The sequence below is a fragment of the Scomber scombrus genome, chromosome 8 (assembly GCF_963691925.1).
Source record: "Scomber scombrus chromosome 8, fScoSco1.1, whole genome shotgun sequence".
Taxonomy (NCBI): domain Eukaryota; kingdom Metazoa; phylum Chordata; class Actinopteri; order Scombriformes; family Scombridae; genus Scomber; species Scomber scombrus.
Window position 1 is genome coordinate 5,632,353 of NC_084977.1, and position 21,474 is coordinate 5,653,826.

Below are 21,474 nucleotides of genomic sequence, written 5' to 3' on the forward strand. Positions count from 1 at the left end.
ATGCTTTGCAGAGCACTGTTGCACATATATTCCTTAGTTTAAGGTGTTTCAGGTAGTCTTAGCTTGCAGGCCCATACTATTTATAAGTATGACAACTACAAAAACCTCCCCTCTTTTCCCTTCACAGGCACACATAATCACACAGTGTGGTCTGAGGTTTTGTTACTAGGTGATAGAGCAAAAAACATGCAACACCAGAAATTTACCACTACCGCCCTCACACTTTTTAGCATCTGCATAATGAACTGTTAGTTCAGTACATCAAAAAATTTGCAAAGGGTTTAACAATTAGTTTTTCATTCATTTAAGGAGCAGCTTTTAACATGTGTGTATTTTTGTGTGGTGTGTGTGTTTGTGTGTGTGCATATTTTCTTCCTAAGGGGGGGCAATAAAGGTGTTTGAGCTGGTTTTTGAGCTGCAATCAGTGTGCCAGCCTTGGCTTCTTGGTCTGTGGTTTGGTTACCTACTCTGTAAGTTGTGGGGTGAATACTGCGTCAATTGCAAGAAAATAAAGCAAGAAGAACAAGAAGAAGAAGAAGAAGAAGAAAAAAAAGAAAAATCAGGTTCAACGTCTCACATTGTGACGCACACTGGCGGTGACAGTTTGCATCAGGGTTTATATTGTCAGAGGTCGCTGTGGTCAGATTAGCTTTTTCTAAACTCTGAGTGAACAACACAGCCGTGGAGTCTGTCACTTAGAACATTTAGGTGATGTGCACCATTTTTAGTCCTTCAGTAGCTTTGGAGATAACCCCTGCAGAGATTGAATTAACAGCTAGAACAGGCTGATTACATCTGCTCGGTAACGGGGAGAAGATTGTCACTGAAACTCTGATATCTATTAAGGTTTACGTGTAGGACTCTTTCACTATCACAGCCATAGCCTCTGTAAACGCCACAGCTCCACACTCTCTGGGCCTGATAGGAAGTGGTTTCTCATCTTGAAGCTGAGACTCTACCAAAAGTGACATGCATGGTTTATTTTGAGGTTTCTATGACATGCTCAGAGATTTACACAAAATGTTTTAGTCTCTAAAAGACATTGCATATGCTCTGTGTTTGTATTAGTAAGCAAGATTTTAGTTTGTCTCATAGATCCTGCACAGACCAGGTTGAGAAGTGAACGTGTCTGTACTGTATACACACGTCCATTTTCTCCAGCTTTCAGTCACTCTGCTGTTAAAACTAAAAGGTCAACAGGGTTTGAGGGGAGCAGGAACACAAGCTCCTGCTGAGACGTTTGGCGTCCGCGGCCACAGCCTGACACCTGGCGATTCACACAGCTGAGCACGAGGAAGTCATATTAACTGCCCTGCTTTTTACCGTTGCAGTGTTTTGGAGCGGGTAAAACCTCAAAAACAACAGATACATGGAATAATGTCACTTGTTTAGACCTCTCTTTGATAAAAAAAAGAAGCCTACTGGGACATGCCACATTCATCCTCACTTTAACCACAGGAATCAGAAACCCCTATCTGTATTTTGGGGTGTTGGCCAGTTATGGGAGATGTACACACACAGCACTCACAGGGGTGGGGGTGGACTGCGTTTTCATGATGCAACCCCTGGTTTAAACTCTCACTCTACTAACTGGCAGGGTGATGGGCGTGATTTGAGGTTTGAGATAGAGAGAGTATTTGTGCCTGCAGATGTGTTCAGTGAGGAAGGTAAACATCACATGGTCTGTTTAACTGTTAAAGCCGACAACCAGCCTCATCCCCAGGGGAGGAAATCAAGCACAAATGACACTATTGTGTTTCTCTCACATCTGGAGGACACTTTGTGATGCTTTAAAAAAAAAAAAACAACACAATTTATATCAGCCGTCGTGGTGTTAAATATTATTAAGCCGCAAGTGTAACCATTTCTTTACATTCTCAGTATTTAGGAAAACACCCTGCATCACTGAGTACTGTAGCTTTTTCTTTTTTTGTAACTTGTCTCCTGTACCAACAGAAAGAAGAAGGAAAGGTCCAAGGCCAGCTGAACCACACAGACTCAAGCCAGTACATCCATGACCTCAAAGACCAGATAAAAGAGCTAAAACATGAGGTGAGACTAGTAAAAGCACCTACTGTACACATCCATCACTATTCAGACTACCTACTTTTACTACTTTTTTTTTCTTCACTTTAGGGATTCAGATTTATTGTTGCTATTTCTTTGATCTGTCATTTCAGAAGATTTCACAACATTCCCTCAGATATGGTTTTGCTTTGAGGCTAACAGATTAGTAGAAGTGCTAACTACACCCAGAGACTTCCTGTACAGAGCTTGTTTATACCTCCTGAAAACACCTTCATAGATATGTGGCCTACACATCTCTTTACTAGAGAATTTGCATGTATTTTTAAAACTGTTGCATCTTCAAAAAAAAAAGTAGAGGTGTTCAGAGTCATTTCCTGTGTCACTTGGTTTTGCCTGGTGGTCATCTTCGGGTAAACAGCGGTCTGCTATGAATCATTCTAACTGTCTGATGAGCAAACCTGAAAGTTGAGCATTGCAAGGTTCCAAAGCCCACCACCATCTTTCTGTCACGTTTTGAGCCCAAACATGCATCATAATGCTGGAAATTTTGAGATGTTGACCAGATCACAGTTTCCTTTTTGCATGGCAACAACATGAAGTCACACCAGACAGGTGCATTTAATAAGGCTTATTTTTGTTTTTCCATGTTACTGCTTGTTGACGTATAACGTACTCTAAATTGGTCTCTGAATACGTCTGTTTCCACATGTCTGTTGCCCGGCAGGCCGACCCAGGTGAGTTGGTACAGATGTCCGTGTGACTTCCAGTGATTCAGACCTGACGTTGTGTTGACCCTCACCTTTTATGTTCTGTAGCCCTGTTTGGGACTGGAGACAGTCCTGGATGCTGCCACTGAGCAGCTTACAGAAGTGGCTGTTTGCTCTTTATTGTTAATGAGAAAAGTTAACCCAGTGGACAGTTGCCAAACAAACTACTACTACTCAGCACCTTTAGTCTTTTTTGCTATCCTTTAAATAAAGTTACCTTACCTTTGTGTTGTTTTCAAGCATGGCCTGAATGGTCTCACTATTGCCCCTGGTGGTTAATTGGGGGAAACACCCACTACAACTGCAGGGCTGAATCCAAATGTCCAGACTTCACTGCACTTGTAGACTCATGGACTTTGTAGATGCGTTCCTGGGAAGTCTGCAAGAGCTGAAGGCTGTCCAAACGCACAATTCATCAAGTCCACAAGGAGCCTCAAGTGGACTTTCTGCAGACTTCAAGAAAGTCCACTTGGGGTGCAGACTTCTCCATGGAAACACAGGAGGTCTTTAGTCCGTCTCAGTGCATTTTATCCCCTTGCAGCCCAGCACCCTCGCAGACTTGATGTCACAGTACATATGACTGAAGGCCTTGAGTGCTCAGTGGTCAAGTCCAGAGGGTGGACATTTGGATTCAGACCAGTTCTCACCAGCTGCAGTTGCAGTGTACATGCATAAGGTGCAGTAAGTCCAAGTCAGCTTAGTGCACCAGAAAGAGGCAATGTAGAAGTTGAGTAAACTTATTTGGACAGGTCACATAAGTCCAAATAGGTAAGATCTCTCTTCAGAAGTGTTTGGTTATGCATGAGGACGAAATGGTTGTTTTGGCAAATATAATCAGGTTAACTTCTCTACCTCTGATAAAGAGCAGCAAACAGCCACTCCCATAAACTTTTCAACAGGAGGCATCAGGAACCGTCTCCTACAAAGTCCTAAATGGAGTGATCTCTGCTCCATCAAGAATAGCTGTGTCCCAAATCAAAACTACATACTGTTAAGTATGTATTGCATTAACACTGGAAAAGTGACAACATTAAGTAAACAAAATCCTGTATTTAATGGACACTATTGTTTCAATATGTTAACTACAAAAGCAGTATATGCATACTATATGCAGTATGGAGGTGGGACACAGGTCATATGTTATCATATTGTTCCCATTTGGTTTCTGACTGTTACATTTGTGAAAGACATCCCATTGTGTTTGTGTCAGTGATACTGCAGAAATGTCACTGATGATGTATTGATTCATATCATCTCTGTCAGTGTGTGTTTGGTTTCTATTAGCATGCAGGATTAAACAGTTTGTGTTGCCCTCTAACACTCCTTATATTTATTCCCACAGATTTGCTGCTTAAAAGGGCAGAGGGGCATGGCCAAACAGGCCGCTTTTGATGGGATCCACATCGTCAATCACTACGTGGGGGATTATGAGTCTTACCACTCTTCAGATGAAGATGGAGTCAAGGACCCCACCCTCCAGGACACCCAGCAGAGGAGCGGCAGTGGTGGCCGTATCAGACTGCGCCCCAACCTCGGAGACACGGACAGCGAGGATGAGGACGATGGGGAGGCCCTGCGGCTCACCGTACCTTCCAGCGGCAGCCACAAGTCCACCACCGTGTGACGAGCACCCGCTGGGTGCCAGAGTCAAGACACAGGCTGTCAGCACTCAATGAGGAAGAGAGGGTGTTCCATGCAGCCCATTTCAGAGGAGAGGTGTGGATCTGGAGTACTGAATTTCAGAATGGAAATGCGTCATCATTTCATATCATAAGAATCACACTTATAGATTTAGTTTTTCTTTGTTTACCTCCCTTCTGTATCCTGTGTTTTCTGCTGGAGGCCAGCTAACAGCTCTGCACCTCAGCAGAGAATGAATTAATGTGGAGCGTATCAAACCCGACTGGGTTACAGAGACCAGAGGAAGAAGGGCAGGGTGTGGGGTTAGAGGGGGTCAGTCTATCACTCCTCTGACCCCCTTTAGCTAGGTACAACACAGAGAAAGAGACTGTGCAATAAAAACATTTTATGTTATCTTACACACTTCATCCTATGTGTTTTTATATTTTTAAAGCATTTTATAAATGAACATCAAAGATATATTGATGCCGTTACTACTAAGTGTCCATCATGCAGAGGCAGAATTGTATGAGTGTCTGTGCATGTGTGTATGTATGTATGTATGTATGTATGTATGTGTGTGTATATCTATTGTCTTGATGAGCTTGATCAGAGCATGGTATCAAAGCCGCTTGGATCAGCCAGTGTTGACTTTTTGGCCTTAGCACATGCTGCATGCCTTTCACCAGGGCCGGTGCACCACGACATCAATGGTGACATCTGCAAACTTGTAGATATGTAAATGTGTATTATGTCTTGTTTTGTTTTTTGAATTCCCTTTGAACTTGAAAATATGTATCTATTGCATATGTTTAAAATATATTGTACAATTAAGAAAAAAAAGGGACATGTTAGTTTAAATGATAAATCCTGCTTTAGAGACAGCTGAGGAGAGAGTCCGATAAGAGACAAACACTCAGCTTTTCTCAGTAGACGGCTTCAGATGAATCGGATGTTTCTGAGCAGAAGAAAACAGGACAGATTTATTTCTTAACTACTGTTGCTGTTCTCTTGAGTTCTCTGGAAGCATCGCAACTTTACTTTCAAAATGAGCCCCTGCAGAAAATCAGTTCATTGAATACTAATTGCTGTTTCGCCGATAAGTCAAACATGACTAATGTCTATCATATGCTTTGTGTCACAAATTTGCACGGAAATGGATGACAGGCCTAGGGAACCTCAACTGGCTGATAAAAGCTGAGAACGCATCATAGTACACTTTATAACACAGTATGGAGGGGAGGCGATGATGCTTTTTAAAAAAATCAAGTGTACCAAAGTAAGCACTATATTCTGCATTGTGCTGTCCATGGGCCAGTTCCACTCCATTTCACACACAAAGGACCTGGTAAATGTTTGTCTGAATGTCTGTGTTGAACACTAACTCCTGTATTCACTGACAGACGTGGTGGAAGTGAACGCAGCAGTCTTGGGGCTGTCATGTCCAGGAAACAAAAAAAAGATTCTGACTATTCTCTAGGTGATGATAATGTCCCCTCCATGAACAAGATATCCTGTGTCGTTTGATGGGAGGGGAGATCATGTTTTGGCACTTTTTTTTTTTTTTTTTGAGTCTGCATTGCAGTAAGGACACAAAGGCAACGCTATGGATGGAGCAGTCAGCACACTCTGGAGACTACATGAGATTGTTGTGTGTGTGTGTGTGTGTGTGTGTGTGTGTGATGAGTTCACAATAAAACGTTGAATAAACTCTTCCATCTGCCTTTTTTTCTTTTAAAAATTGTGGCTGCAGACTTCTAACCTGAATGTATTCACACTGAACCAAAATGCATTCAGATGAGTGTGAGTTCATGTGGGATGTTTTGTCTCAACGCTGCCTTCCTTTGTGAAGATTCTTGCTTTAGATTGAGTGCTTTCAGGAAGTGATTTCTCGCGGTTTGTAGAGCTAAGCCTCAACTAGTAATCATTTCATGCAGAAAACCACATTTTAAGAGCTTTTCACTACGGGCACTTTGAAAGATTAACCAGGTTTGTATTTTTGCCAAATGCGGCTGATGATTTTTTCTATTAGACACTGAGTGTAGTGTAGTAATAATAGCTAAAGTAGCGTGAGCTGAGTGATTTTATATTTAAAGCAGTGATTGATGTTTGTATATATGTTGAACAGCACCAACTACTGTCCTTGAACGCTTCTAGCGGCGCAGTGACAGCCAGTCACTCCATGCTGCTTGTGATGCTCCGGCTGTGTAAAACAACTATTTCACTTTAACTATAGTTTTTGTCCAAGTGCTACAAAAATCCGATTTAAATCATTAGTCTACTAATTAAATCGGTGTATAATTGTAATAGATTCGAATTTAACACTACCCGAATATGAGATCAAATCGCATTATGTTAGGTTTAAACAGATAACAGAAATCATAATACAGCATAGATTGTGTTACAGCTACAGTTTTGATTTATTTCTAAATGTTGAAACTAACCGTAAGTGTGTCCACATTGAATCCTGTAACGTTCATCAGGACGCATTAAGGTGTGACGCTGAGGAGCAGAGTGGTGCACACATCAATCATTTTTCTCACACGTGGAGGCGTTTTAAAAAAAGTGAATTTCACCAGTGAATGAGAAATATTTAAGTTATTCAGTAAATCAGATAAAATGGCATTCATGCAAGCGATCAGAAATACTTTCTACTTTGGCTCCTGCTAAACTACAGGTGATTAAAAAAAAAAACGTGAAATAATGTTTTATCCTACTATTATCGGTGCGTTGTCTTTAGGTTGATAACAGGACTGTAGCTGTCAGCTGTGGTGTGTTATTAGCAGCAGTGTGTGGTCAGCAGGGCTTCTGCTTTTATCTGCTCGTATCCTGACCAGCACCAGCACCAGCACCGCGTCCGGATGCGACCGCCGAGCTGAGGCGTGTGGCGCTTTGATTTCCTGTCTGTCATTTGGCCTGCTGATAGCTGCTCAGTCTGCAGCGTTAACGCTGTCCTCACTGATCTTCTGTCTTCATAGAAAAATGCATTCATCATATCATTATGGATATATATGATCTGCTGTGTCCTTGTGACTGAATGCTCTAACTGACAGCCGAGTGAAGGAGTCCCTGAACCTATCAGGGGGCTGCAGATGTGTGTTTTAGTGGAGACATCTTTTACAGATGTGGAGCTCATTTACATGCTGGTGCAGGAGATGTTAAACTCACCGTGCAGTGTATGAGGACACTGTGCTTAAAGTCGTAGCTTAAATGTATAAAATAATAAGATGTTCTAAGCAGTCATTGGTTGATATCTACATGCTGTACAGTAAATCTAGTGTTTTTAATGAACTGCTCTTTAAAGAAGGTTCATGTATTCCACCTGCATCAGAGGCATCTGGACGCGCACCTCTATTGTTCAGTGCGTAATGACGCTAAACAGGCGCTATTATAATCTGCGCCTTGCAGAAGACAATTTGTCTCTGTTATGGGACTCTTCCCTTTGAACGTAACGTCCAGCGTAATGTGAAACTGTCCCCGCAGGCGTGAGAACGTCAGTGTCTGTCACATAATAACAGTGTATGAGCTCATCTGACCACCAGACCGGGACAAAGCCTTCCTAACGTGTGAGGTTTAATCACAGGTGATCATTTTATTACACTGGATCATTGTAATTACTGTCAATCACTAAATATGTCACTGCCTTTTTAAGGAGTAAAACACACTGCAGACACACCTGAAGGGAGACTCAGAGAAGTGTTGATGAAAGTCTATTTATGGATGCATATATAGGCTGTAGCTGACTGTGGGCTAGGGCCTAAAATAAAGCAGTCAGAATTTCCCCCACCCCTTAATTTACCACAACTGCAGGGCCCAGAGAGTCTAGGCGCTCCTCCGTGTTTCCTCTCCCCACGTCCACCTCCACGATTGAGCAAAGAGCTGATAAAGCGTGGAGCCTATCACTCCTCCTGATGGCCCCGGGCTCCTCTGGAGACACGAGCCACTGTCTGAGCCGAGGGGCCACCAGCAGCTACAGGCTTTGGCCTCAACACTGCAAAAAAAAAAAAAAAAAGAAGTCAGACTCACATTTATTGTCGGGTTTTTGTATTTTTAAGAAAAGGCTACTCATAAGACCACGGGTGTTTTTCTTGAAAACAAAAGCAGAGTAAAGGTAGATGTGTACGTCACAGGCTGCTTGAATGAATAAGTTTTGAGATGAGTGAAGCTACTGGGGAGGAGTCACTGCACATCTCCCACGCTCACACTGTTCTCTCATTAGTTGTGACCACACGACGTGCTGGCTGTTACACCACACACAGGATATTCTTTGCAGTGTGGTGGGCTGGACTGACACCTGTCCATGGCAACACCTGGCAGACGGTGACGGTGGCTTTTGCGCATGCTCTGTGGCCAGGTTGTTTAAAAGGCACTTGCAGCCGCATCGCTCCAGCAGTTGAGATCTAATCTTTACGGGGTTCAGATCGCGCAGCTCCTCTATACACTCACTCAGACGGATTATTTCTCATTGATTTTTGTTGTGCACAGCTCAGAGATGCCTCGCTCCTTTCTGGTGAAGAGTAAGAAAGCGCACAGTTACCACCAGCCCCGCAGTTTAGACGATGATTATAACCGGCTGGACACTATCCTTGCAAACATATGCTCAGGTATGTGCACAATGATGCTGCTTTGACTTATTCTAAAAATAAAATGTTTTTTTTAATGTTAAAAAATTGACCCTATCAGAGGACATAACATGGAATTTCATAAGACTAAGTTTAAGTTTTTATTTATTTACAAACGTATTATTAAAATCAAAGGTATATTAAGAGAGGAAACAGAAAGTGGAACACGCGTCAGCAATCTAACAATTAAAATAACTAAAAAAAAACAACATCCGTTTACTTTATTGAAACAGGCCTTAAAACGTTTTTATCCCAAAAATGCTGAAACAAAATAAAACTAAATAAAACTAAATTTAAAAAATCAAAAAAAAATCCCCTCTCTCAAATTTAATTAAACATCATAATATTTATAGTGATGTAATCATTACATTTGATTATTGTATTCCATTATATTTCTGTATGTGACTCAATACTGGCCTCCGTGTGTAATAACTCTTTAGAGCCCTAATAAATCTAAACGCAATTTAAACGTAATTTATGGCCATTTTTAAATGTCCTCTAGCAGCCTGATACTGCAGTGATGTAGCAGGATTAAAACCATCATAGTTTTATCTTCTTTATTTGTTTATCGTTGGGATGCTGACAGTGTGTTTGTGTCCGCTCAGACGCAGATAAGCTCCCAGAGGAGGCGGACCTGTGTGTGGATCTGTCTGTGGACAGGTGCGGGTTCTCTCCAGATTCTCACCCGGTTGATGATGCTCATTTCTCCCCCAAGTCTCCTCTGAGCTGCGCCGACAGTCTGTGCGCTCAATCCCCGGACTACGAGGACTTCTGGAGGCCTCCGTCCCCCTCTGCATCACCGGGTACATAAACACACAGTTCCATCACTCCTTTTCATTAGCACTGCAAAAATCAAAGGCCCAGAAGAAGAGATATAACAGTAAAATCTACAGGAGAGGAAGAAATAACACAGATGGTGGCGGTTATGTTTAACGCTAGTCTGGGTTATTATTACAGTGTTACATGAGGTCATGTCTGTCTGAAATCTTTTGTCAGATTATTTTTTATCTTTGAGCACATTTTAAGAAATGACACTTCATGTTTGGAGGATAAGGATTATCACATATGTATAAAAAGTATGAAGCCTTGTTGGTAGATTACATCTCAGTGAGTTCACACTTTCTCCTCCATGTATCAACATATTTTAAACATGCTGTAACATTTGTGTAGTAGCCTGTCTAGAACTAATTAGGCTACTTTTAAAATATATTTTTTTATCATATAGTTTGTTTATTTTTTTTTTAAAATGTTTTAGGCCTTATAAATAACTTTGAGAGTGCCCTTTTATCTCGTATTCCTGGTTTTCCCAACAGTCTCACCTTCTGGGAATTCTCTAAGAGAACATTACATGACTCCTTGTAACAGTCCTGTGGGGCCCTGGGAATGCCCCCCTCCCCTCCCTTCAGCCATGGCGATGGTGTCATTAAAATTTCATCTGACCTCTCTGTTTCTTCCTGCAGTTGATTCGGAGAAATCGCTGTCCCCTCTGGTGGATGACATCCAGCCCTACACCGTCCCCTTCCGGCCCTATGATTGGAGCAGCTACACAGGGCCCGGGCTGAAGTCCCTGGTGCAGCAGGCCCTCCATCCGGGCGTGGAGGTGGACACTGGCCCGGCGGCTATTGCCTTTTATAGGGACAGAAACTCCCTGTACACAGAGCAGGCTCTGGGAGAGGAGACCTACAGCGAGTACAGGAGGCAAGCTGCTGCTGCTGCTGCTGCTCTGCTGTACCCTGAGAGAAGCCTGCATGGAAAAAAACCAGAAGTGAAGGCCTCGTCTAACCTGCTGTGCTCCAGTCTGATCCTGAATGGTGCTTACAAGTGTGTGGAGTGCAGTAAGGTGAGATGTCTGCATAGCTTCAGCAGTGTAGGGATAAATCTATGTATTACACAAACTACAGTCTGTAAACTTCAAGGAAAACAACAAGAATTTGATAATTTGTCATTATTTGATGTGTAAATTAAATCATCCCAAATTCTTACTGTGGAACTAAGCAAACACACACTGCTGGAGTGTGTGAGGATGACCATGCACTCTGTGACCGCTGACCTTTCTAGAAGGGGGAAATAAAGGGAAATCCCACCTGAAATGCAGTTAAAAATATATACACCCATCTAAATGTTTGGTGGTGTTTGTACAGTATGTGGGTGTATGTATATTGTTTCAATGCTTGGTGGGGTTTTTGACAGATTGTGAAAACGAATTTCCCCATTGGACAATAAAAGGCTATCTATCATCTATCATCTATCATATACTGTCCACTTGCTGCTGTGACAATGCAAATTTCCCCATTGTGGGACTAATAAAGGAATATCTTATCTTATCTTATTTTAATGATTTATCATCTCCAAATCTTCTTTAACATGATGATCTCTGTCTGTCCACCAGGTTTTCTCCACTCCGCATGGTCTGGAAGTGCACGTCCGAAGGTCTCACAGTGGCACTCGGCCGTTTGCGTGTGAAATCTGCGGCAAAACGTTCGGCCACGCAGTGAGCCTGGAGCAGCACAAAGCCGTACACTCGCAGGTGACTCACGCGAAAAAACCTCCGATTTCACACCTTTGCCGTGTTTCTTCCTCTTGTTGTCGTTCTGCTTTCCTGTAAGGGCTGCACCGCTTAACTTCAAGTCCTCTTAACCTCGCCTCTGCTCACGTTTTCAGGAAAGAAGTTTCGACTGCAAAATATGTGGTAAAAGTTTTAAGAGGTCGTCAACCCTGTCGACTCACCTCCTCATCCACTCTGACACCCGGCCCTACCCGTGCCAGTACTGCGGCAAGAGGTTCCACCAGAAGTCAGACATGAAGAAACACACGTTCATTCACACAGGTAGGTGGAGAAAAGACAGAAAGATGTAGCAGTAAATGTGGTACATTAGTGGAAATTAGAGGATGATTACGCACGGATGCGTAATCGGGCTCTCGCCTGTGCGTAAAAGTCCCAAATGTTCCTGATTTTAGTACATTTTAAAGCCCAGATTGGAAAAACGATTCATGCTATAATAATATGTAATTTAGTTTATATACCTCAAACTAAATATATTTTAATGTTTTTCTTTTTTCAGGTGAGAAGCCGCATAAGTGCCAGGTGTGCGGGAAAGCGTTCAGCCAGAGCTCCAACCTCATCACGCACAGCAGGAAACACACCGGATACAAACCTTTCGGCTGCGACATGTGCGGGAAAGGCTTCCAGAGAAAAGTAGATCTGCGGAGGCACAAAGAGACGCAGCACGGACTCAAATGAAGGGCCGAGTGTCCCTTTCACGGACAAACCGCGCCTTTCACCGCACACATCATGTCATATAATCTGAGTCCTTATTTTTTTTAAATAGAGAGACAGAGAGAGAGAGACAGAGAGACATGAGACATTTCGCTTGAGGACATTTTTTTGGATCCACTTTTAGCTTCATAAAAACCTCATATATGAAAGTGCATTGGATATATAGAGCTTTATAATTTATTATAGCCTAATAATGTATTACCTACAGACTTGTTTGCAGTGTGGAGACCATCAACACTACTTCTTCTACTAACTTTCTGCAGATCGTTCCAAAGGTCCAACAAACCAGAGATAAGCTGCGAACTGTCAGACACGCAGATCAGACAGGTTGAATTCATTTCTCATGTTTGTATGTCGACTGATATGAATCATCTTTAGAAAGGATTTCAAACCCAAATATTTGTACTTACACTTTAAATAACCGGATCGACAATAAAAACACAAAGAAGCAGTGATGGAAATCTGCATCTGTCCAAAGAACAGAGGAGCATTTTGTTTTCAGTTCGGAGCTGCTGGCAAAACAGCCTGAGACTCACCAAGCTGGTATCTCACACATTTTACATTTTGCACTTTTTTTTCCTTTTATTTTGTCGTTTACAAAATATTTTTTTTCATTTTTTTCCCTGTTGGTATTAAGAGGAATTAAAAAACAATGCAATAATAAACTGAAAAAAATGACAAATGAAAATGAGCTGAGGTGACTTTTTTTTCTCTTCCAGATGATAGAAATGGAGAGAGTGAATAAAACAAGTGTAGAATTATTTCCTCACTTTCGCTAAAATCAAACACCAAATGAAGCGCTTTCCTCGCAATTTGCAGCCTTTACGCCAAATCCAGAGTCATTTATCATGTGTATAGTGTTCATAATATATTAGAAATATTGCTAATTAATATAATCATCATTGTTATTATTATTATTGTTATTATTTAAATTAGTATCGAAATGTGCTGGTTTAATGTCATAATCACAGTTAGTTCGTGCAGTAATTGAGTAAGCTTCCACCCGATAATTACAATAAATAGGCCAATAATAATAAACAAGCCAATAGGCTCTTTGTTTTCGGAGGTGTTTCTGAAGATGAGTGAAAGCTGATTTTAGACATTGGAAGCGTCATACTGCTGTGATTGGGAATGCCCACAGGCTATAGCTCCTGTTTGTTTTGACCACTGCAGCCTTGTGTTTCAACCTTAAACAGTCTGAGCTGATTTAACCGTTAACCAGATGCTTTTTCACCCTCATGGCTGTTATTGAAAGAAAAAAAAGAGAGAAAGAAAGAAAGAAAGACAGACAGGAAAACAACAAAAACCAAAACGAGTTTTGGCACCACATGCAGCAGCTGTTCTCTGACAAACTGCTGCAGAGAAGGACTTTACCTTTGGTTTATTATTCATTTGTTGAGTTAGTGATGAGCAGAAATAGTCACACTGGGTTTATAAAGGTGGATCAATTTGGATATTGTTTAAAACTACCAGGAAAATAAAGTCATATTGAGAGACTGGCAAATTACAGCAAGTAAAAGAAACTGCCAGCATGTGAAGCCTTATTACAGACGGTGACACACACACAGTATGATGATAAATAAAAAGGTGTGATTTCCATACAGTCACAAATCTCAGAAACAAATCAATTAACTTATAAGAAATGAGTTTCCATTTCAGATCATTATTTTCATATAACTTCCATCACTTTGTTCCTGTGAATAAAAACAGCTCTCACATTAATTACTCATTTACTCTCACCTTTTTTTTATTACTCAAAAAAAAGAAGAAGAGGAACAATCAGTTAGTCGTCTTCCCCTCGACATTGATTGAAATCACTGACTCACAAAGATTTTCTATGCCTCACTTCCCTCAAAAATCGTACAACATCCAGGCCTGCGAAAATACTGAATATTTTAAAGCCCCAGATGAACAGACTGAAGGAGAACAGGGGGAAGGCAAGCTCATTTGAAGCTGGAGGGATGGAGATGTAATGCAAGACTTACTGGAGCTGTGCACCGTTGCTGCTGAGAGAAGCCACTTCATTTATTATCTAGAGATAAAAAGAAAAAAAATATATTTCATGCGGAACTGGCTTGTGTTTTTTTTATTTCTAAAATGAGTTAAAAATATATGTGTCATCACTAAGAGCAGCTCACCTAACAGGAAATCTGCAGACTATAAAGGAAATTGCTGCACGCGTCAGAGATAAATCACCAAGGCGAACGCTGCTGTCTGAAAAGAAAAAAGGGCACGCATTGTGTTGGGGTTGATGTTGAATCACAGCACAGGGGGATTTCCTCCTGTTGGAATGAAGAGGAGTTTGCTGTTAAGTGCCTTTAACCCTCTGAGGCGGCCCCGAGCCACCAGCGTGACCACCACTCCTTACAGTAACGGGCAAAGTGGTTCCTCTCAGGTGTGACGTCTCACTCTTTCTTAACTTTTGACCAACTCCTCTCATCACTTCCTCATGCAGCTTCTTTAAAACGACGGCTTGTTATTTACAAGTTGAATCATTTTTGTCTCTTAAGGTGTTGCGTGATTCCCTCAGAGAGAAACTCCTCAAGCACAATCTCAGAAAGAAGGGGGAAAAAATCTTCAAATGAACCATTAGGCTGACCAGATTTCCTCCAAGGGCAGGGGTGGATTTTTTTTTAAAGCATTACCCCCACTGCCCCGAGGCATATCAAATATGAATAGAATAGGGCTCGATCAATTTGGGTGGGCGAGTAATCAGAGCAATGCAGTCTAAAAGGCTCAAATCTTTGGCCCTGCGTCTTGGTCCAGGAGTGCACGCACACGCACACACACACGCACACACACACACACAAAGAGGTAGTGAATTAATTCCTCTTGACAGACATCGTTGTGCAATTAGAAAGTTCACTATTCTGGTTTTTGTGGGTTTTTCAGATTCATTATTAATCTGAAATTAAACATGAATTATAAAGGAGGGATTTTAGAGGCAACACTGGTGTTTGATTTTTCTGTATCTTCCACACTTCAAATAAACTGCATGAATTCCAAAATCTGGACTCAAATGAGAATATCAGTTCTGGGTTTGACTGTCAGATATGTGTGACAGGGACAGTTGTTTCACAAGACTGAAGAAAAAACTTTAATATGACATTTTTATCCACACTAAAGTTTGAAATGTGACATGAAAACTGTAGAAGAGGCGCGTAGAGATTACTACAGGTCAGCAAGCTGCAACAGCTTTTGAAACCAGACACCATGTCCTGATTTACAAATGTGATATGTGGCCTGACACGCTAAAACATCACATGCAATAACCTCCAAAAAAAAAAAAGTAAAAATCAAGATCGAGATCGCACGCATGCGGCCGAGAAGCATCAATATCTGGAATGAGCAACATCTGGTTAATGTGCTCGTGAGAGGAGATAAGGATGAAGAGAGCTAATGTGATTATTCCCCTGAGGGGTGAGCAGGCCTGTTTGTGTGTGTGTGTGTATTGTGATAATAATGTGGGATTTGCTCTCACGCTCCGTTCAGCAGATTTCACACAGGTTTGACAAGTTACATGCAGAGAGATAAGGTGAGAGGGGTGCAGAGTTTCTAACGGCGGGCTTTGGAGAAAAAAGCACTGATTAATACGATGTGATGAGGAGCTCCTGAAAGATAAAAAAGATATGAAATAAGATGTTTTCATATGTTCTGCTTATATGTTTCATTTAGGAAAAGTTTGTGCGTCAGAAGACTTTTCAGCTCACCTGTCCCCTCCTCAGTGGTTGACACGCCAACTGAAGCCGGGACAGACGAAGAGAGGCCGGGGCTCATATAGGACACGGCTCTTTTGTTGCAGGGGCTTATTCATTATTCACCTGATCTGAAAAACAGACTGCAAACCTTCTGCACGGCTGTCATCAAGCAACAAGGCGTAGACACAAATTATTCATGACTCTGGAAAGAAAAGGCAGCAGAATGAGAGGAAAATAATAACAAGAGACACCAGCGAGGCAGCTGACGGGCTGAACACACGTGTTTGTGAGTGTGTGTGTGTGTGTGTGTGTGTGGGGAGGGGGGAGAGCTGGCCTTCTCTGGGCTGACAAGCTTCCTCCTGGAGCTACAACACACTCCCCCTGCCTGCCCCACACCGCTTTCACACACCTACTGACTTTTACACTGTGGCATGCAAATGTGTGTTTATGACTTTCATAATGTTTTAGTGATTTTTTTCCTAACATTTATTTCAAGTTTATGCGTCAGCAGTGACCTTAAGTGTTTCAGTTTAGTATCTTCTGATATATAGCAGCTCTCCTGTTTATTATTGCAACGCTCTTTTCACCTGCTTGAATTTAAAAGGTCTTTGACAGATAAAGATGTACAAAACTCTGCTGAAACTGAAACCTAGACCTGTGATCATATTACACCTGTTTTAGCGTCTCTACACTGGCTGCCTGTTAGTTTCAGACTTGAATTCAAAGGTGCAGCTTTTAAAGCGCAGAGCCACATTACTGAACTGGTAAAAGATGCAGTGTGAATGCAATTTGGTGGCAACTAGCAAAACTGAGTTGACAGAAATGGAATATAATATTCATAAGTATGTTTTAATTAGTGTATAATCCTGTGATATTAAGAATGGTTGTGTTTTTATTAGCTTAGAATGTAGAATATATCTACAAAGGGAGGAGGGTCCCATGGGTGTATTATAAGGAATGGACAGAGTTCCACTGCTCAGGTTTGCAGCCAGTTTTTCCCGATGCAGTACTGCAGCTAAAAATCCTCCTGCTGCCAAAAAAGTGTTTCCACCTTTCTTTCATGAATTTGTTTTTTTCATATTTGTAAAACTTTCCCAGAGACAAGATAAGTGAAAACTCTATGACATCATTACAATGTAAAGTCTATGGGCTGGGTGGGAACTCGTGGGCAGGCCGGTGCCCGGTATCCACCTCTTATTATACGTCCATGGTGGGTCCTCTTCCATGGATGCCGCCATGTTGCACCGCCATGTTTCTATAGTAGCCCAGAATGGAGTAGGAACAAGAATGGAATAGGATAGGGAGAGGGAAGCCAAACTTTTTTTTTTTCCTAGAATGGCGAAGTCATGACCTGCCCTATTCTGCAGTTGATTGGCTCTTACTCGTTGCCTTCATTAGTTGGGTTTAGGCATGAGGAGTTAAATTGGTTATGGTTAAGGTAAGAATATCAGGGTAACCCAATCAGAGGCAGAGTAGGGAGGGTCGTGAATTTGCTAGCCTGGGAAACAAATACTGCGAGGGAGACTCAGGTACTCAGTTTGTTGCAATCTGCAACCTGGCCACTAGATTACACTAAATCCTACACACTGGTCCTTTAAGTCTAATCAAAAACCTCTTAAGGTCCTCTTAAAATCACTTCACATAACATAATGTGGCACATTCATGCAGGTCTATGCAAGAGTGTGAGTGTGTGTGTGTGTGAGTGTGTGTGTGTGTGTGTGTGTGTGTGTTTGTGTGTGTGTGTGTGTGTGTGTGCAGGGGGGTGGACAGTGTTTTCAGTCTTCAGGCTTGTTTATAATGGCATGTCCCAAGGTGTTTGTGCGTGTGTGATGCTAAAGCCGTGACCACACACACACACACTCACACACACACCAGTGAGATCAGAGAATGGTGGAGGCCAAATGAGAGCCGACATATTTCTCCCGGCCGCCTTGAAAGCTTTCCATTAGCTGAGCTCTGTTCTGAGGGGTCTGGGGCCCTGAACAGCGTGAGTCCGTGTGGGGGCTGGTGGTGCAGGGGCGGGTGTGTTGTTGTTCGGGTGAGGGGGGGGGGGGGTGAGACGGGGGGCTGGTTTGGTATGGGGGGTTGGTCAGGCTGTCCGCTCATTTAAAGACATGTTTACCCGGTTCATTTAGCATTACATATCAGTAGACGATTTGGATGTGAGCTGTCAGTCAGGGACAGAAAAGCTGCTCTGCTGCTGCTCACATAGAACTGGAGTGTGTGTCAGCGTGCTCTGCTCTCTGTGTGGTTTTACACCAAAGATTTGATATTCTCTACAAAAAAAGAACCTGTGTTCAATCCTTTTACTGCGTCTGCTGCTACATCACTCGCCTCTCTCTCTATAGCTCTCTCTCCTAGTTGGCCTGGTTTTGTCTTTTATCCAAAGTCATGTCTAATAACAGATGAATCCTGAAGGTGACATTAAAAGGATGCACTCTGGGTTGATAACAGAGGATTCTCTTCTCTTCGGGGGAAATAAAACACGTGAAAAAGAAATCTTCTGAACACAAGTGACAAGAAAGAGCAGCCTTTTAGTCTGTAGTTGATATTCTTGTTAACACAGAAAAGGCTTTACATCACTTAGAATTTGTGATGAGGTGAAGTGCGGAATATAAAGCTGTGAGATTCATGCACAAATCCTGACAGGCTATACAGTTTATGTGCTAATGTGAGAATCAGCCTGTGCAGTTAAACACTACATGCATTATTGAACTAAATAAATACTATATACTGTTTTGGTTCAGTTGGAAACATTTTCTTTGAGTAAAAAACTGACATGTACTTAAGTTGACACCAAGTTCTTAGTCTTCTTAGTCAAATTCTACTATTTAAAAAAAAAAATGTATTTTTTGTCCAGAAAGGTGTGTGAAAGTCATTTTAGTTCAAAGCCCACTTTGATCTCAAATGGGCCGTAAAAGTTAAACCCTCGCATAATAACCTATGAATGCTATATAATGTATATGATATGTAATATAACTTTACTACAATAAATCATCTATTTACATAACAGATGAACAGCCTGAGATAAAGCAAAATAAGTGAAATTTCTATAATATTATGTCTCAGTCTTTTGCTGATTATTTTTCACAGAAGTTGCAGATTGATAACATTTTGTATAATGTTCAATATCTGAATATCTGACCACAATATGTTTTAATGTTTTTTCAGAAAAAATTTCTAGCCAGGGTGGAAAAATGTCAGAAGCAGCATTTTACATGAAGTCAGTTCCTCACAGTTTATCCTGCTGCCGTCATACTTTACAGAGTTATCCAGTGGGCCGGATTCGACCCCTTTGCGGGCCGGTTCTGGCCTGCAGGCCGTATGTTTGACACCACTGTTTTAGACCATATTTTGTACACCCGCCTTCATTCAGAAAAAAATGTATCATTTGATGAAATGTTTAAATGTAATCAGTTTAATGGTATTTAAAAAATAACATTTTTGGTGTCAGGTATAGTATCCACACTGCTATTGAATATTACCATTGATACCAAGCAAATACCAATACCAATGCAAAGCTCAACAGTTGTATTGATATCACTGATCCTACCACTCAAAAGTGTAAAGCATATGTAAATGATGATGTTCTTATGCATAAATAAACACATCATATAGAGTACAATCCACTGTTGTGTATCTAAAATGTTAATGAAGTGGTAAACTGTGTTGTTACACATCAAAGTTTGGCAAAAGGCTCTTTCTGCTTATATTATCTATGCAAACAGTGAATGATTTGAGCGAGCATGGCAGCACAAGCTGTTACTTTGTGATACAGTCGTACTGTTAACCTGGCCTGATTGCAGCTATGAATCTTTCTAAAATATTCATAAGATCCATTTCACAAATGACCGAGCCAAGCATGTGCCTGTATCTGAATAAGGAAGAGAGAAAGCGAGGCGAGGAGGATCTATAAGAGGAGCCCGCAACCGGAGGAAGGAGTACAAAATGACAAAGATTTATTCTCAGGCATGATCAAATATTTATGCTGAGGCATTCAAGTAAAGTTACTTTTTGTGTTCTGATTTAATGAATGATTTGAGCGGTGGCAGTGCTGGGAGGCACAGATGTTGGGTTTGCTGAAGCCTACGCTAATGCCCATTCAGGGGTCTGTGTGGTCATGTGTCAGACTGCAGCAGGATCAAAGCAGAGTAATGCCATTGTGGGGATCACAGCATAGAGGAGTAGGATGGTAAGTACTTCCACAGCCCCAGAGGTCTGAGCTGGGCCATGCTGAGGAAGATGAAACGAGAAAGGAGAGGAATAATGACTATATTCATATTTTTGCTTTGTTTTTAAATCCTGAGAAAGGTTTTTAATGACTGAAGGAAGAGGTGTTCATGAATGACCTTTCTTGTCCAGTATTTCTTGTTCTTTTTATCACGTGCCAGTACGTTGCCAATCACTCCATTAGAGATGAGCTGCTTTACAATAGGCCTGCATACGGTGGGATTGATCCAGAATGACAAAGCCACAGTGAAAAGAAATGGATCCCGGCAGTGCAGTGACTCTCCCATTCTCCCTCTGGCATCCTCTGAAACATTAATGACCCCAAGCTGAATCTGATCTGGCCTTCTTTACTCACTGTTTTATCTCTACTCTGAAACCGTCTGCCCACTAATAATATTAACCCAACATCATCTGAGATAAATAAGAAGTGTTGATTGGTTGACTCAAAAAAATTGCTACACTTTTCAGGATAGATTTAATCAAATTGAAATGAGAGCTGGCTCAAATTGAGTAAGAAGAAAAATAATTCAGTGTATAGGAAAAAGTTATAGTTCATAACTGTGAAAAGATTACAAATAAAGTTGTTGTTGTTAAGTCTGCAAATTCAAATTCAGAAAGGAAGCTGTGAGTGAGCAGGAAGTGCCAGGAGACGTCTTTGGCAGGTGAAATAGAAATTGTAACACTCAAGTGAACACTTAAACGGATAAAGGGAGTTTCGGGAAAAAGGAGAAAAAAAAAAAGGCTAAAAGCCTCCATCACTTCCAACAAGACATTGGTACCCCAAACACAGTGTGTCAGCATCTTTAAACACCGGAGAGAAGGGGAGATGACAAAATCGTTTTGACAGCCAGTTCACATGTAACATCTCCGATTCGTTCACCTTGGGGAGTTGCCGGGCAGTTTTACCCTGCTGCCGAGGGGAAAGCAAGCCCTGTGTGCCATAGCAGAGTGGGCAGGGCCGAGCTTGTGCGCCGCGCCACGCTCCGCTTATTGATCAGAGTCAGACAGGGTGTCGGTCTCCACAGCCCTGAGATACAGCAGGAAAGCAGCAGTTATCTGTGTCTATTAAGGCGTCCGCTCTGTGTGTATTGATTGGGAACAACTCAACACTAGGAATTGTCATCAAAATGCCGATTTACAAAAGGTTGAGCAAGTGGCGGAGAAGTCTGCGCGGTCCAGGCAGTATGGATTTGTTGCTGCAGTTGGCCCAGCGGTGCTTAATGGTAGACAAA

At 41.7% G+C, this 21,474-nt stretch overlaps 1 protein-coding gene across 1 annotated transcript in view; it reads left to right on the forward strand.

Annotated features, from left to right (window-relative positions):
* Positions 1-12,876, forward strand: part of LOC133984731 (EVI5-like protein) — a 38,971-nt gene extending 26,095 nt beyond the window's left edge. The window contains exons 19-28 of the mRNA XM_062424191.1: positions 1,957-2,052; positions 4,138-4,417; positions 8,226-8,360; positions 8,635-8,735; positions 8,782-9,019; positions 9,643-9,840; positions 10,498-10,877; positions 11,427-11,564; positions 11,699-11,864; positions 12,100-12,876. Of these exons, the coding sequence (XP_062280175.1) occupies positions 1,957-2,052; positions 4,138-4,417; positions 8,226-8,360; positions 8,635-8,735; positions 8,782-9,019; positions 9,643-9,840; positions 10,498-10,877; positions 11,427-11,564; positions 11,699-11,864; positions 12,100-12,278 (1,911 nt within the window). The 3' untranslated portion in view covers positions 12,279-12,876. The remainder of the gene's footprint in view (positions 1-1,956; positions 2,053-4,137; positions 4,418-8,225; positions 8,361-8,634; positions 8,736-8,781; positions 9,020-9,642; positions 9,841-10,497; positions 10,878-11,426; positions 11,565-11,698; positions 11,865-12,099) is intronic.
* The last annotated feature ends 8,598 nt before the right edge of the window (positions 12,877-21,474 follow it).